Consider the following 17,653-nt stretch of genomic DNA (forward strand, 5'->3'; position numbering starts at 1 on the left):
CAAAACCCGTTGATTAATGCACCCACCCGTTAGGTAGTCCGTGATAAATCGTCGAAGAATAATGCGAAGAATTTCAGTTAAATAAAAGAGGAAAGAGAATAGAAGAATAAGAAGAGGAGGATAGGAGTCATTTAATTCGGATATGTCGTCGTCAGTTTGATGCTAGAACACAATTCGGACCGTTTTGTTTCCCCAGATTTCATTGTCTTAAGGATTATTGACTGACTCTCTTGTTCGTTTAACCGTTTTAGTGGCAAAGATTTTTTTTCTACAAAATAAAATCCCACGTAAGATTGGATTTTGCTATCACCCAGCCAATTGTCGTGGAATCCAATTCCGCTCATTCGTCGTGAACGTTCGTTCAGAATTTCCCGAGTGTGTTGCGAATTGACGATTGTGACGCATTCGTACACGTGAAAAACACGTGAGACAAACGTGACACGCAGGTGACACAGGTGAAACATCGCGGCACATTTCAAACTAAAATACAAGAACTTGCCTGGCACTAAAACGGTTCAAAGTTTCTCATATTTACTCATACAGCTTGTAACTAACACCACCACCATCTCCACCATCTCCACCACCACCACCACCTACCACCACCCACCACCCACCATTAATGTCACTATTAATTTTGTTTTTTTATGTTTTTTATTTATGTTGCATTGCATGGCAATTTCATTGGTTTATTATTTATGACGTTTCGAAGCACGTGTTAATATTAAAATTGTTCTTTCGTTTTATTTCTTCAGGTCATACCGGCGAATCAGGAACCGGCGGCAGTGCCAACACCAACGCCAACGCCAACGCCAACGCCATCGCCAACGCCAACGCCAACGCCAACGCCAACGCCAACGTCAACGCCAACGCCAACTCCAACGGCAACGGCAACGGCAACGCCAACGCCAACGCCAACGCCAACGGCAACGGCAACGGCAACGGCAACGGCAACGCCAACGCCAACGCCAATGCCAACGCCAATGCCACTGCCAATGCCAATGCCGACTGTCATTGATACCAATGGGGAAACAGTGATTACTTTGGATCATGTGTTTAAGGTAAGAGAACACTTTTTTTGAAGTAATTAAGGGGTTATACGCAGTTAGAATTTAAAAAATCAATTTTTTTTTTTTTTTTCATTTTCGGAATGTACATATATTTAAGTATATTCTCTGAAAATTTCAAATCGATCCGACAAATATTCTTCACTTCATGTAAGCTGCAAACAACAATTTTTAACTATGTGTAAACGTATCTTTGAAACTTTAAACGCGTTTTTCTCAAAACGGTATTTTCAAAGTCGGTGATCTCGATTTTTCAAAAACGGCTTAACCGATCGGTTTCAAATTTTTACACAATCTTCTTAGGTATATTCCTCAGGTATTAAGTATAAGGAATAATTTTTAAAAAATTTATTACTATTTTTTTGTAACAATTTAGAGCGAAAATTTTAGTCAAAAACAACAACTTTTTTTCAAATAGACGCCATTTTGTCAAAAATCAAAATTTTTATTATTCCTTGGTTTTAATACCTGCATTAATCTATCGTTTAAAAGAATCCGCCATATTTTTTAATTTCAATAATCCAAACCGCCAAAATGAAGATCACCGCCAAACGTCTTTTTTTTAGAGGACGTTCAGGAAATCATCTACAGGAGCGGTGCAGATTAATATTTTTACATAATCGACGCGCTATTGTATTCTCAAAAGTTGGCTCTATTTGAATTACCATCACTTTTGTTTGAGAAATAAAAACTGTTTCTAGAAAAAATTCATGAAAATACGTCTTTTTCGAGCCTCGCAACTGCGTATAACCCCTTAAAACATGCCGAGTATATGTGAGCCGTTTATTTTGAAAGTGGCCTAACTCCATTTTTCATTTTTTTCCGGTTACCCACGGTAACATGTACAGCTTCAAATTATCTATCAATAAAGCATTTAAGATTTTTTATATTCCGAGTAAATACGGTAATTCTGGACACATAAGTTTTCAGAGTTAGTTGAATCACTTAACCGTTTATTTTGAAAGTGGCCTAACTCCATTAGGAGTAGAGATTTTGGTGTGGTAGAAATGGCATTAAAAAAATATAATTTACTGTTTGTCCCCCGAGAGTATTACAATATTATCAAAAAGTGTCGGAAAAGTAATAACTTTATTGTACATGAAATGAGACAAGAAGATTTTGTATCAACAATATTATTAGAAGACGCAATTTTTAAAAGGGTCAAGAATTCTAACGGAGAACCAATAAACTGGTTAAAAATATGTTGGATGCGTTTTGTTAAAAATGAATAAGATTTTCTATAAGACATCAATGAATGAGAACGAAATTTGAAAGTCCTGAATTTAATACCACGTCGGGGTAGATCAAGAAAGTTCGAAAATATTGTATTACACCACTGTATAAAAATATAAGACAAATTACAACCGCGAAATTCAAGGACATAATTGACTTATTACGATATATACCACCGGAACATCATGATTTCTTTAAATCCCTTTCACATACACAAAATGTAGATGAGTAGAAAAATGTTTTGTAATTTATGTTGGTAAAATATTTTGAATCGCATAATTTATGTTTTCAAGTGTTATAAAGATATGTAAAATAAAATAAGTATTGTTTTTTCGCAATTTGAAGCATCTTAAATTATGTTGAATGGAGTTCGGTTCCTTCAAATTTTATAACGAATCTGGTTGTTAATTTTGAAAGTGACCTAACTCCATTCTTGATAAGAAAACGCATTATTCACTTAATTGCCATTATTTTAATAGGAACTGTAAATTGACACCTTTAGATACACTTAAGCAACATAACTCATTGTTATTCTTTACGTATATTTGAATTGCATTGAAACGCAAACCTTTAAATATCTCAATTTAAGGTTATATGGAGTTAGGCCACTTTCAATATAAACGGCTTATGTAATAATTAAATAATTAACCAATCTTTGAAGTTTCCTTAATTTGTTAAATAATTTCATTGGTTGAACATTCGTAATCGTGGTAAATTTGTATTATTCTATCTTTTTAATACAACAATCCCATGAAAGTGATATTTATTAGTGTGTTATATTCTATGTATCGCAATAAGGATAATCTGAATACATTTACAAATAACACATACGTGTACGATGTATATTACATTCCTACAAATTAATCTCTTAGTAACACGTGCTTCGAAACGTCAAAATAATAAACAAATGAAATTGCCATGCAATGCAACATAAATAAAAAACATAAAAAAACAAAATTAATAGTGATATTAATGGTGGTGGGTGGTGGTGGGTGTTAGTTATAAACTGTATGGGTAGATATGGGAAATCCGTTCATCCGTGATCGTTAACCTTTTTCGATCCTAAACTTTAATTTAACATACCACAAATGTAACTTTATTTAAAGCACACGCGTTTCATTTTTATATTTGATCGTTAGTTAATACAATTGTAAGAGAAATTTTCTATTTCCGTTTATAGAAATAATATTTATAAAATTTATAAAATTGCTTGTCCGTGAATTGTTCTTTCGAACGATTGTGGTATCTCTTTCATGTTCCATAAAATAATTTTATTCAAATGCATTCGAATTTACAATGACGTGTATTGCTGATGTATATAAATAAGTTACATTTGCAATATATAAAGAGAGCATGATATACGATATTAAAATTAACTTTACAAAAGTATACATAGTACCGAATTTTACAATCAAATTATATATTTTCTATAAGAAAAGAATAACGAATATGTGTGTGTGTGTGTATGTATGTGTTAATATTATTTAATCGTTGAAATTTTATTGGGAATCACTAAAAAAATAACAATAAATATAAAAATAATAAATAAAATAAATATAATAAATAAATTAATAAATAAATATAAAAATAAATTAATAAATAAATATAAAAATAAATAAATAAATAATAAATAAATATAATAATAAATAAATATAAAAATAAATAAATAATAAATAAATATAAAAGAATGTGGAAAACCCCATATTTTTTTTCCAAGAAGAAAAAAACTCGCGATAGGAAAAGACGATTATATATAAATACATACACGCATACACGTGCATAGATATGTGCATACATTTTCACGATGCATTTACATGACATCGCGTCTGGATACTTGGATACGATCGATAAATTGCACACCGTGACTCAAACGTACGGTATTTCGAATGAAAAAAAAAAAAAAAATAAAAAGAAAGAAATCAAAGAGAGTGAGAAAGAGTGACAAGGTGGGCGGTGGGGTGGGGGGTGGGGGGAGGGCTCGAGGTGCATTAAAAACCGAAACTTTTGTTCTCGTTCAAACTATATGCATAAAAGAAAAAATAATAAGAAGAGAAGAAGGATTGTTTCGATAGGAAAATAAAAATGAAAAAAAAAGGTCAGACATAGTGTTCCTAATGGGGGCGCGGGGGGAGGTGAGGAGGAGGAGGAGGAGGAGTCCCTTTTTACGACCTCCTCGAAATACTCGGATCGAAACTTCTGCTAAAAGTTGTTCACCGTTTTTTCCTTTTTTTTTTTTCTCGAAAAATAACGCGGATAAAATGTACGCTGACTAAGCTCGTGTAATCAGCGTAGAAAGATTATACGATAGTATGTGTGAGAGTACGCGTGTACGTGTGAGAACTAAGTTGGATCACGTAATCGATATCTCGAAAGTCATTTTTGGAAATCGATTGGATACCGATTTAAGTTGTTTTCTCGGTTACACAAAAAACTTTCATAATTCCGACACGTTTGCGTGTGTTAAACGATAGAAGATTTTGTCTGTGTATGTGTGTGTAGGTGAGAGTATATACGGGAATACTTTTAACACGAGTATCGTTTCGTTGTTCATCATAGTGATTCATTGATCGAGTCTTTTTTCCTATTTTCTTTTTTCTCTGCCACCCCCACTTCATCCCACCCCATCTCACCCTTTGCGTTTCAATAGGCGACACATACGAGTACTGTATTGTCATAGAACGAGATATATACATATAAAAAAAAGAAAAAGATAGAAAAAATATAAAAAAAAGAAAAAAAAGTCCCGTAGGACCGAGCCCTTTGATCGTCGATGCGTCCTGTTGAACATGTGCTCCCTTCCCACTTTCCATAGAATAATTTCTATCCACGGTTTTGAGGCCGCGAATCGTGTCGGTGTCGACGTTTACGGTTCGACGATTGAGTTTCTAACGAGTTAGGAGGAGAGTCTTTTAATTTTAAACATTGGAATCGAATGGGATCGATAAATCGATAATCGAATGGGGGGGATCCTTAGTTGATTCATTTTCGAAAATGGCACACGAGTTTTTCTTTCTCCGATAAATAGATTTATTTTTTTCTGATCGTATAATAATAATAAAAAACTGGTGTGTGTACTTATGTACGTACGTAAGAAGTTATACTTCTTTGCCGTACCGAAACGAACATAACCTCAATAACCTCAAAAATAACTTCGAAAAAAAACTTCAAAGAAAAATATAACCTAAAAAAGAAATAATTATTTTTATATATATATATATATATATATATATAAGAAACAATAAAAAAAGGAAAAAGAAAATATCAAAATAAATATAAGAGAGATATATCGAATTACTTTATGCGTCAACTGTCATGGCGCTGTGATAGCATTGGTTCCCGCTCGATTATTTAAGTCAAGCAGCGCTGAGTACGATTAGTACTTGGATGGGTGACCCGCTTGAGAAAAAAAAAAAAAAAAAAGACGACTTCATGCCTTAAATTAGAAATTGCTTTGCCCGCGCATCGTTAAATATCGACAAACTTTTCATGGTGTCGTTTTTTCGTGTCGCTCGGAACAAAATCAACTCCCCATTACATTTTCACCAACGCGCCAAAAGAAGTATAACTTCAATAATAATAATCAGATCGTATGACAATTACGGGTTCATTATTCGTGTCTACTTTTTAGTAGGATCGTTGTGTTGTGTTATAAAAAAAAAAAAAATAGGAAAAAGGAAAAAAAAAGAATTACAGATTTCGTGCACGTTAAATCGGTGAACCGTAGAGTTTTTAACGATCGACATTCCTACTCGTAAACGCTTGATCATCATCGTCATCTTATGCCTTCTTCTTATGTCACGCCTTGTAATGACCGTGTTTATGTTCGCGACGAAGGCCGTGTTCGTTCATTCCCTGGTTCCTTGTTATTCACGTAAGAAACTTGGAATAAAAGACAGTGTATTTATGCCGCGTGCATTCTGATATTTCGCACACACTATTTTCACGCGCGTGGATTATTTATTTATGGATGATTTGTCGGTACAATCGGAAACAAAAGTTATTTTACAATTTTCACTTAAATCGAGATTTTTATGTTAATATTATTAAAATGATCACTAAATTTCATTCTTTTAGAAACTTTATATCAAAATTTCAATTATAACAACAAAAAATAGTTGGTTTAAATCATCTATTTCAACAGATATTAAGAGATATGGATTTGATGAAAATGTCATTAACTTTTGTTTCCGATTGTACCGACAAATAATCCTTATGCGAGTAAAGTAATAAACAGATTCATCGATCATCGTTCATTTATCTATCATTTTTCTAATAATAATGTTTCTTATTCGCAAATTTTTGTTTATCGTGATTTTTAGGTGTGTACGATTCATTCATTTATTCTATCATTTTTATTAAAATAATAAATAACGTACTGTAAATTGAACACCTTTAGATACACTTAAGCAACATAACTCATTGTTATTCTTTACGTATATTTTTAATTGCATTGAAACGCAAACCTTTAAATATCTCAATTTAAGGTTATATGGAGTTAGGCCATTTTCAAAATAAACGGCTCATATATATAATAATTTATTTTGTTAGATAATATTGATAATAATGAATTATAATTCATAAATTAATATCACAATTTAATTGATATATATATTTAATTCTCATTGAAATAATAAATAACGTAAGTTGTTTATTTTTCTTTTTATTTATCTATTCGATTTTTCTCTTTTTATATATTTTATATTTTTAATTACAATTTTCATGATATATATGTGGGATGCGAGCACCTCCAAGCCAAACACTTAAGTAGGCGTTCGTGAGGAGATTGGACGGTGGGCCCTGGATAGCTCAATTGGTTAAAGAGCAATCAATCTTTCTGAAATCGAAAGATCCGGGTTCGAATCCCGGTCCTCCAGTCAGTCCAACGGCCCAATTTTTTCACGAATCCTACATATATATAATAATTTATTTTGTTAGATAATATTGATAATAATGAATTATAATTCATAAATTAATATCACAATTAAATTGATATATATATTTAATTTTATTATTTATATTTTAAATGATAAAAAATATATTTCTCCGTATTTTAGTTTTTCAATTAATTCTAAAAATGAAATTTATCGACATGTAATATATCCCTCGTTAGATACGTGAATATTCGAGTTAAACTCTAACTAGAAATGATAACTAGAACGTAGAATCCCACTCGAGATCTACAGTAATAGTAGTAGTAGTAGTAGATTTCAAAGATAGTAAAGACCCTTCGGCAATCGTGTCTTCTTTGCGTCGTAAAACTCGCTACCTTTAAAGGTAATACGTAAAGAGGAGTAGAATCCACCCTAACTCGATGCTTATTTTCGATCATTTTCTTTCTCGCGATAACATAGTAAAAACCCTTTTTCCTTCTCGCATTCGTGGAAGAGACTAACCGTGGTTTATCGTCGCTAAGAAGTGCAAGAGAAATAGAAAAAAAAAATAAAAATAAAAAAGTAAAAAAAGGAGCCAGAGAAAACGGGAACAACGAGACGTAGGAAAGAAAGAGACACGAAAATACTGAACGAGAATGAAATAGAAAGAAAGCGAGATAGACAGATAGAGAGAGAAAGAGAGATAGAAACAGCATAGAAAGAGAAAGAAGATAGTGAACGAGAATGAGATAGAAAGAGAAAGAAAATAGTGAACGAGAATGAGATAGAAAGAAAGCAAGATAGAGAGTGTGAGAGAGAGAGAGAGGAGAGAGAGAGAGAGAGAGAGAGAGAGAAACAGCATAGAAAGAGAAAGAAAATAGTGAACGAGAATGAGATAGAAAGAAAGCAAGATAGAGAGTGAGAGAGAGAGAGAGAGAGAGATAGGAACAGCATGAAATAGAAAGAAAGAGTAAGATATATATAAAATAGAAAGAAAGAAAGAGAAGAAAAAGATCCTTAGCAGAAGGTTCTCGAGGAGTGTACGTGCGTCTGACCGGTCGAGGCTTTTCCACTTTCAGGGTGAATTTATGGCAATGCTAGAAGCTAGCGGGTAGTCGGTATAGTTCTGCGTTCGTAATTCCTATCTTTCATTCTCTCTCTCTCTCTCTCTTTGTACCTCTCTTTCTCTTTTGCCGTTCGAAATAGTAGTAGTAGTAGTAGTAGTAGTAGTGGTAATGGTAGTAATAGTAGTGGTAGTAGTTGCAGCAGCAGCAACAGCAGTAGCAGTAGCAGTAGTAGCAGCAACGACGAACCCCATGAATTATTCTCACGGCTCTGCCCGTGGGAAAATACGAGAGTTGCGCCAGTAGGCATCGTAAATGCGACTGCTAATTGCGCTTGCTGACGGCCACTCGCCTAACTCCTGAATATCGCATTCTTTCATGACGATTCCTACTACTTCCTCTTTCATTTCTTCCTTCCTTCCTTCCTTTCTTTCTTTTGGTTCTCTCGTTGTCGTCATATTTAAATTCAAATTCATTCGGTCGAAATTAAACATCTTTTTTTGAAGGAATAAATATAATAATGCTAGATTAGGTCAAACATAAACAGATTCTGGATTTTTTTTTCGTATTAAATAAAAAGAAGAGGTGTTATTAATTCAGAGGTGTTATTAATTTCATATATACATATATGTACGTATGTGTATATTTGTACGAAGAAATAGGGAGTGAAAGAGAGAGAAAATAATTCGTAAGAAATGTTAAATTTAAGGATGATTTGTCGGTACAATCGGAAACAAAAGTTACCCCCCCCCACAGTGGAAAACTCGTCGAATATTCTATCTCCTCTCTTTCTCTTTTCAAATTCCACGAGAATTTTCTTCTACAAGGTAAAATTCATTCCGGTTAAGATGAAAAAGGGTTTAAGATAGAAAGAAAAAGAAAGAAAGAGGAAAAAAGAAGGCGGAAGTATCCGTCGTCTTTACGGGAGCTCGTCGCCGGAAATGTTTCTCTTTCTGTCGGATCCATTAAGCGGACAATACACGTTCCGACGTTCTTCGAGCGCAGCGAAACATTCAAAGAAAGAGAGAGAGAGAAAGAGAGAGAGATAAAAAGTGGGGAAAAAGAGAGCAAGTGCAATGTGCAACGTGCAACGTGCAACGAACAAGTGCAACCTTTCTCCGAGTTACCATCAACTCCGATCGTTCATTCGTTCGTTCGTTCGTTCGTTTGTTTGCTCTTTCACTGTGCCTAACACTAATACAATGTTTCTCTAGCAACGTTTCACGTGAATTAGATCGACCTAGAATACCAAAATTTATAAATTTCTTCTCCCCCCTCCCCATCCCCATTGTTTTACAATTTTTTGTTTCCTATTCGTCGAAAAATATCACGAATTTCGTGTCTCTTCTCGGTGTTTGATCTATTTTGTTCTTACGAAGATTGTTTCCTTTTTTATTTGTTTAATTCAAAACTCAAATTTTCTACCCTCCCATCTCACAATCGATACTTTTACTACGTTACGATTTGGATTAAATGACAAATTTAAAGATCAATCGTTCACTCAAATTTTATTTCGACGTGATTATATCTTCGTATGCTTTCGTATCATCTCATTTTTAATATAAATTTCCATGCAATAATAATCAATGAATTTTAGCTTACAAAATTCCGATGAAAAAAAAAAAAAATAACGGAGACGCTTGGAAAAGCAGAAAATTTCGTACATCCTTTCGGATCTGTGAAAATATCGGAACGTCCGTTCGCATCACCGTTTTCAACGTTCGTTATAGTTTCTGCTCGAGAAATTGCACGAAAGTATATATGTACAACACATATATACATACATAAATACCGTACTTCGTATATACATATATTCGTACACGTACATACGCATCTATAAATACATAGACAGTTCTCTCTTGGTATTTACCGTGAATCGTAGGCGGTACCTTCTCGTCCGTCCGTTCGTTCCGTGAAATCGAAACCAGCATTTTACGTTGCATTCGCGGATCTTACACTTTCATGTCCACGCTTTTCCAAGAGATTCCTCGGGCATGCTAATATGCGCTTATTACGACGTTTCCCGCCGATATAAAACGCACACTAACTCTGTCTTAGTGTCTACTCGTTCATTCGTTCGTTCATTCGTTCATTCGTTCATTCGTATTAACGTTGAAACGCCTATTCTTGCTTGCATACAATTTAAACTCACACATATCTAACAGAAACACACACACACACACACACATAGATACACGTTCATATTAAACATGTAATATACACACATCTACTGATTTAATGAGACGTTTCTGAGCATATACACACCCATATACATTTACTTACACTCACACTTACAACGTAGTTAAGCATATTTTCAATGTATTCGCTTGAATTTCCATAAGAAATAAGATGTTACTCGAGAACTCTAGCTATTATCATATGCGATGGATGATCTTCAACGAAGCGTACAGTACCGAGTTTCAAACTCACCCTCCCACCCCCCCATACTCGTTCTTTCGCAATAGAATATCCCTCTCCCACACCCCATTTATGTATCGAACGAAAAATAGGATTTTCATTTAAGCATCATTTTTATTACGACCCATAAATGATGTGTTTAGAAATAACAATAATTAATTAATCTATCCTTGTTCTATTATATTAAATGCATTATCAACATTTTTGAAGTTATACTTCTTTTGGCGCGTTTGGGAAAATGTAATGGGGAGTGATTTTTTTCCGAGCGACACGAAAAATCGACACCATGAAGTTGTCTTCTCTTCTTCTTCCCCCCCCTTTATTTTTCTCAAGCGGGTCACCCATCCAAGTACTAATCGTACTCAGCGCTGCTTTACTTAAATAATTGAGCGGGAACCAATGCTATCACAGCGCCATGGCGGTTGACGCATAAAATAAATATATCTTCTTTATAATTAGTATGGACTGATATTTATATTTTGATATTTTTGTTTGTTTTTTGTTTTGTATTCTTTCTTATATATGTAATACATCGATCGATTGAAAATATGTTTCCTTTCTTTTCTTTTTTAAAGTTATTTTTGAAGTTATTGAGGTTATGTTCGTTTTGGTACGCAAACATAAGTACACACGCCAGTTTTTTTTTTTTTTTCCTACTAAACGATCCCATTTTTTAAATTGAACAAATATTTTTCGTGACACTTAGTAATATTATAACTCTACGTTTTCTTTTTATTCATTATCATAATGTAACTATACTTGTGGTTAATATAATTAATTCATTTTCGATCGTTGGCGTGTCCCAAAAATGTTTACCTTTGCTCAACATTTCAACGAGCACCCCTTTTTACGAGATCATATTTTCGGAAGTTTACCTCCTCTCCTCTCCTCCCCTCTCTCCTCCTCCTCCTATCGCGTTAGTCACTTCGAGATTATTCCGTTCTATTATAAAACGTGAATGAAATTCTTCTCGAAGATATTTCCAGCGGTTTTCCTATGATGGGAAATATTCAAATGCGTTTGGCGTGTTGCACTTGAGAATTTTCTAAATGTAGCAAAAAACAAATTTGCAAAAGATGGAATGGAAGAAAAAAAGAGAATGCGTATGTGTGTGTGTGTGTGTGTGTAAGAATGATAAAAAAAAAGAAAATAAGAGAAAGAGAAAGAGAGTAGGCACCCTCGAAATAAGCACTAGCGGGTTTTACCGTACAGTAAGAATAAGCACTTCAACGCGAGAGTTAAAGAGAGAGAGAGAGAGAGAGAGAGAGAGAGAGAGAGAGAGAGAGAGAGAGAACGAGCTTTTGTCTCAACGTTCTTTGTTCCGTTGTCGACGGATGTCTCGTCGGGTCAATGAATCGGTCTCGACGATTCATTTGTGGAAATGCGTTTCATTCGTTCGTTCATTCGTTCGTTCGTTCGTTCGTTGCATCGCCGTGCCGATGCACGTTCAACTGCATTGTTCGAAGTTTTGTGACTTCTCTCTCTCTCACTCTCACTTATTCACTCACTCACTGGCTCTCCTCTCACTCTCTCATTCTCTCTCTCAAAGTACATATACTCGTCCTCTTTTTCATTTCTACAAGTGTGAAGAATAGTTTTATGGAATTGAAAAATTCAAATCACGCAAATATTTATTTTGAAATGTTTTTAACTGACAGCATTTATTTGTTTGTTGATTTATCGAGATAATACAATTGCAAGTAACTATCATTGTATTGTTTTATAATGCGATACATGAAAGCACGATCTGTTCGAGATTATTCAAATATATTATATATATTTTATATATAATATATATTATTATATTTTTATAATTATATTTATTAATTATAATTATATTTATTATATTATATTTATTATATATTATATATATAATATATTTTATTTTATTTATATATTTTATTTATTTTTATATATTTATTTTATTTATTATATTATATATATTTTATATATAATATATTTTATATTATAAAATATATTCAATTATAATACGATAAAGATATTTTTCAATAATTTTCTATATTTTTTTTTTAATTTAAATAGTACAAAATATTGCAATTTATGGGATTGTTTAAATATATATGATGTATATTACGAAAGATTAATTTGAAAATTTTCTATGACTATCTTCAAAAATATATGAATAAATTAAACCGTAAAAAAATCAAATTCATCTTATTATTCTTATTATTATTATTATTATTATTATTATTATTAATTAGGATTACGTTTTTGTCGTATAATAAAATTCATAATATATTATATTAATTCGTGTATCAATAATAATCTAACACATTGATGTATTATTTATTACAGGAAATGATATCGGTTCCAATTATTACTGGACTCGCTCAAACACCAAGAAAAGAATCAGAACCTAAATTTACTTTTTGCAATGCGGAAGGACGACTGAGAGCAGTGAGTTGAGACAATTTTTCTTTCATTCTTTAACGTTTAGTAATTCGCGAAATATGGAGAACGTGAGATTATCTCTGGAGGAAAAAGGGGAGCACCAAAAAGAAAAAAAAAAAGAAAAAAAAAAAGAATAAAAGGAAAGGTGTAAGATTTCGCGTAACGTGCGCCTTTTTCTTTTCCCTCAAGCGGAACGGCAAAATCTCTTTCGAATACTCACACAGATATATTCTATCTGTGTGTGTGTGTGTGTGTGCACACACGTGTCATTGTATATATGCATATATTATATACCCATACGTACATATAAAAGTAGACGTAAAAGTAGTCAAAATAGTAATAGTAGTAGTAAAAGAAGAAGAAGAAGAAGAAAGAAAAAAAAAAAAGTAGAAAAAGAAAAACGTTTCTAGAGAACGGGCCGTGCATTTCGTGCCACTTGGCATCGTTTCAATACTTTGCTTTTGTGGAAATGGAAGATGTCGTCGCACGATAGAAGATGTTCTTACGTTTATATAATATTTCTCTCGATAGACGATATTTCGATATTCTTATCTAGTCGAATAAATTTTTTTTTACTTCTCCTTGAACCCCCCACCCTCACCCCAATCCTCCTATCGTCACGCTTCAACCCTCTCTTTTCATTGAATTTTTCTTTAATTTTGCATCGTTATTCTTAAATCTTAAAAATTGTAAAAATAATTTTTTTCTTCTCCTTGAACCCCCCCACCCTCACCCCACTCCTCCCACTCCACCTCCTATCGTCACGCTTCAACCCTCTCTTTTTATTGAATTTTTCTTTCTTTAATTTTGCATTGTAATTCTTAAATCTTAAAAATTGTAAAATAATTTTTGTTTCTCTTCTCCCTGAACCCCCCCATCCTCACCCCACTCCTCCCACACCACCTCCTATCGTCACGCTTCAACCCTCTCGTTTAATTGAATTTTTCTTTCTTAATTTTGCATCGTTATTTTTAAATCGATACGATAGTAATATTTCTTTCGATTATTTTATTTTTTGTACTCCTAATTAACGATAATTCGATTAACGATTAAATAAATAATATCGAACTGTGGTACAAAACGTTTAGAATCGCGTTAAGAGTCGAGTTTCGTGCCACTTGGCACCCTGACAAAGATTTGCCGTTCACTTTAATAGAAAAAAAGTATCTACGTGTGTGTGTATAAGAGAGAGAGAGAGAATAAAAGAAGATGTCGAACTGTAGACACGTAAAAGTGTAGAATAAAAACAATCGGTTAAATCAGCCTCGTAAAAGAAGAGATTCGGGTTAATGTTTTTAACCACCCACCAAGCCCTGTTTTTCTTAGATCATCGATCGTTATTCGAATAAGATCGAACGTAATCATTTTTATCTTGAAAAGATAGAACCCCCCACTTCCCCTTTCTTATCTAATACACTTTATCTTTTATTCATACGAATTCTAACATATTTTCTATTTGATTTTTACTTTGTCACGTTTAGTTATTAAATTGTTCGGAAAGTAATTTCGTTTGTTTCCCCCCCTACCCCCCACTCGGAAATTTCGTAACCGTTGAGTTTACCGATACTTAAACTTATTTTAAATCTTAAAATAATTATTTTACATTTTAACAACAGACACTTCGGACACGTCATTTCAAATCTTCTCGTATTTCGATATGTTTTTCTTGTTCCTTTGGAAATGGAAAATCAAAGTCAGCGGTAATCGTTATTTGTCCCTTTTTAAAAATTATTATTTTTATTATTATTATTATTAATTGTGAGGATAATAATGCAATGCAAGGGGGAAACAAAATGATGGGACGGTAATAACTGAGAAGTAAAATTTACTGATTACTCCAATTACGATCATTTAAAACGCATTTATTAATTTAACCATGAAAAAAAAAACTACTTTCCGAACAGTCTAAAATAATTATAATTTAACCAGGAAAAAAAACGAAATTATTTTCCGAACAGTCTCAAATAATTATAATTTAATCATGAAAAAAAAACGAAATTACTTTCCGAACAGTCTGAAATAATTATAATTTAACCATGAAGAAAAAAACGAAATTACTTTCCGAACAGTCTAAAATAATTTTTTTTTTCATTGTAACAATTCGTACGATTGTATGTGTTAAAAATAAATCTTGTATTAATCTGAATTATTTCTTTTTTTTTTTCTAGATTGACAATAACGAGCCTCAACCAGGTCCTTCGGGTTTACAAGGTAAGCTGTAATTTTTTGTCAATTAAATTTATTTACACGATACTTTTTTTTTTCAATCGATATTATTTTTATCGAGTGTGCATGTTTCTATTTTATTTAACGTAAAATGTGTCAGAAAAAAAATACAAATTTCCATCGTAAGAGTCTCGCAGTTTGCAATATCGATACACGTTAGAGTAGAAATGAAAAATTTTTGTGACAATGAGACGAATGAAAAGATCAAATTTGTAACAAAACAGAATCATCGTCGTCGTCATTATTATCGAAATCGAAGGAGGTGCAATTAAAAGTTGGCACGTTCTCGTTCGCGGAGTAGTCAAACATCGTCACGTTACTGGTCTCGAGTTACCCCCACCCCTACCCCCAGCCCCACCCCCTAGTCCCTAGCCCCACCCCCCGCGGCTGAACTTTTCGACTCGCATAACCGGATTTGTTTTCCCACTTGGACTGAGAGATCATTTGTATAGCTGTATATATTCACGACTGTGTGTGTGTGTGTATGTGTGTGTGTGGTGTGTGTATGGATCTTTTAAATATATATATAAAAGCATAATAGTGTGTATAATGTTTCGTTAGATGAATATATACGTGTATGTCTAAAACTTGAAATTGAATTTCGCGCATTTACCTTGTAAATTCCTTCCCTGATAAAACAACCAACCCCATACAGAGTCGTTGTTTCGCTATACCTTTTGCTCTTGTTAGATTCGAAACTGTCACGAAATTTGTAAATGGGCGTCGATCAATGTCGTCCTACTCGGTGCCGGTTAGCCCCAATGAATGAGTGAGAAAGAGAAAGAGAGAGAGAGAGAGCTCGATTTTCACCCTTATCTCATTTTATTTTTTTCTATAAACTTCATGATAGGATTTTGGAGAAAGAAGAAGAAGAAGAACACAAAAAAATAATAAAAAGAAATAAAGAAAGAAAGAAAGAAAAAACGTACATACATAGGACGTTTATATTCTTATATATAAATGTGTGTGTGTGTGTGTGTGTGTGTGTATTCTATGTTCGTGCGAAAAGGCATGCTAGCACGTGTATGTGAGATTGTGTGAGAGCCGACGTAACAAATAACCTTCCACCTTGGTCGTCGTCGTCGTCCTCCTCCACCTCCTCCCCCTCCTCCCTCTTTCTTCTTCTTCTCATCCTCATCCTCCATCGTCGTCGTCGTCGTCGTCGTCTATTCCTCTTTCTCTGCTTCCTTCTCGGTGAACTGGTTTCGCCACGGTGGCTGTTCTCCATCTCGTTTCGTCTCATACGCTTCCTGCGGCGTAGAGAAGGAGGAGGAGGAGGAGGAGGAGGAGGGAGGAGGATGAGCGAGGGCGATGAGACGAGGAGGTGGTTTCCATGGAAACCAACCAGCCTGTGCCAGGCATCCCGGTTCAAGCGTCTATTGCCACTTGCAATACCGACTTGGGTACCAATGGTAAAAGCGCCCTTTTTTTCCCTTCCACTCGATTCTCAACCTTCCTTCCTTCCTTTCTTGCTTTCTTTCTTATACCTTTTTGCATTATTTTTTACTTGAAAATCTCTCAAATGGAAAATAAGACGATTTTCATTCCCCTTTCTCCTCTCCACCTCCACCACCCCCAACAGTCAGCCACCCAATAGTCAGAAAAAATTCTAATCAATTTCAATAGAAATTTTCTTTCTCATCGTCACCCGTTAACAATCATAATTATTATTAAATACAATTATTTCATATTTTTATTAATAAACACCATATTAACCATTCTCTCTCTCTCTCTTTATCCACCATCAATGTGAAAACTTTGGAAATAATTCTTATGGACAAACGCGAATCAAACTTAAGTAATTTTACATGATAAAACAAGCATAAACGTTTTCGTTAAGTAATCGTAGGAATTATCATCTCCGAAGTCTCTCGATCGTCGTCTCCTCAAATACCGCGACAAGGAATCTCGAGTTTGCGGTAGGATAGATAAACCATGGTGCTACCTACCAACACTATCACCATCAACCATCATCCATCTACCCACCTACTTTCTTCTCCCTTCTTCTTCTTCTTCTTCCACTTCCTCTCTCTCTTCGTTCTCCTACATTTCCACCCCCTCTTTCCCTCCCCCCTACTACCGTCCTTGTTCACCAAGCAATTCCCGTGACATTAATTATTGAAATAGCCGCCGGCAGGCACCTTCTTACCAGAAAGCCCCCACCCTACTTATCTTTACGTTTCATCCCCAACCACCCCCCACCCCTTCCTCATCCTCCTCCTCCTCCTCTTCCTCCTTTCCTACTCCATCCCAACCTTCCTATCCTTCTCTTCCACCCCCTCCTTTACCCCCTGCACCCCTCATCTCTCTCTATCTCTATCTCTCTCTCTTTCTGGCTTATTCTCGTTTCGCTGTTCCCCGGAAG

At 34.1% G+C, this 17,653-nt stretch overlaps 1 protein-coding gene across 2 annotated transcripts in view; it reads left to right on the plus strand.

Moving 5' to 3' along the window:
* Nucleotides 1-927: 927 nt before the first annotated feature.
* LOC122518039 (AF4/FMR2 family member lilli) overlaps nucleotides 928-17,653 on the plus strand; it is a 53,872-nt gene continuing 37,146 nt past the window's right edge. For both annotated transcript variants that reach the window (XM_043636696.1, XM_043636697.1), the window contains exons 1-3: nucleotides 928-1,058; nucleotides 12,967-13,068; nucleotides 15,231-15,273. In XM_043636696.1, the coding sequence (XP_043492631.1) occupies nucleotides 969-1,058; nucleotides 12,967-13,068; nucleotides 15,231-15,273 (235 nt within the window). In that variant the 5' untranslated portion in view covers nucleotides 928-968. The remainder of the gene's footprint in view (nucleotides 1,059-12,966; nucleotides 13,069-15,230; nucleotides 15,274-17,653) is intronic.

Source organism: Polistes fuscatus, unplaced genomic scaffold, assembly GCF_010416935.1.
Source record: "Polistes fuscatus isolate 324 unplaced genomic scaffold, CU_Pfus_HIC Scaffold22, whole genome shotgun sequence".
Lineage (NCBI taxonomy): Eukaryota > Metazoa > Arthropoda > Insecta > Hymenoptera > Vespidae > Polistes > Polistes fuscatus.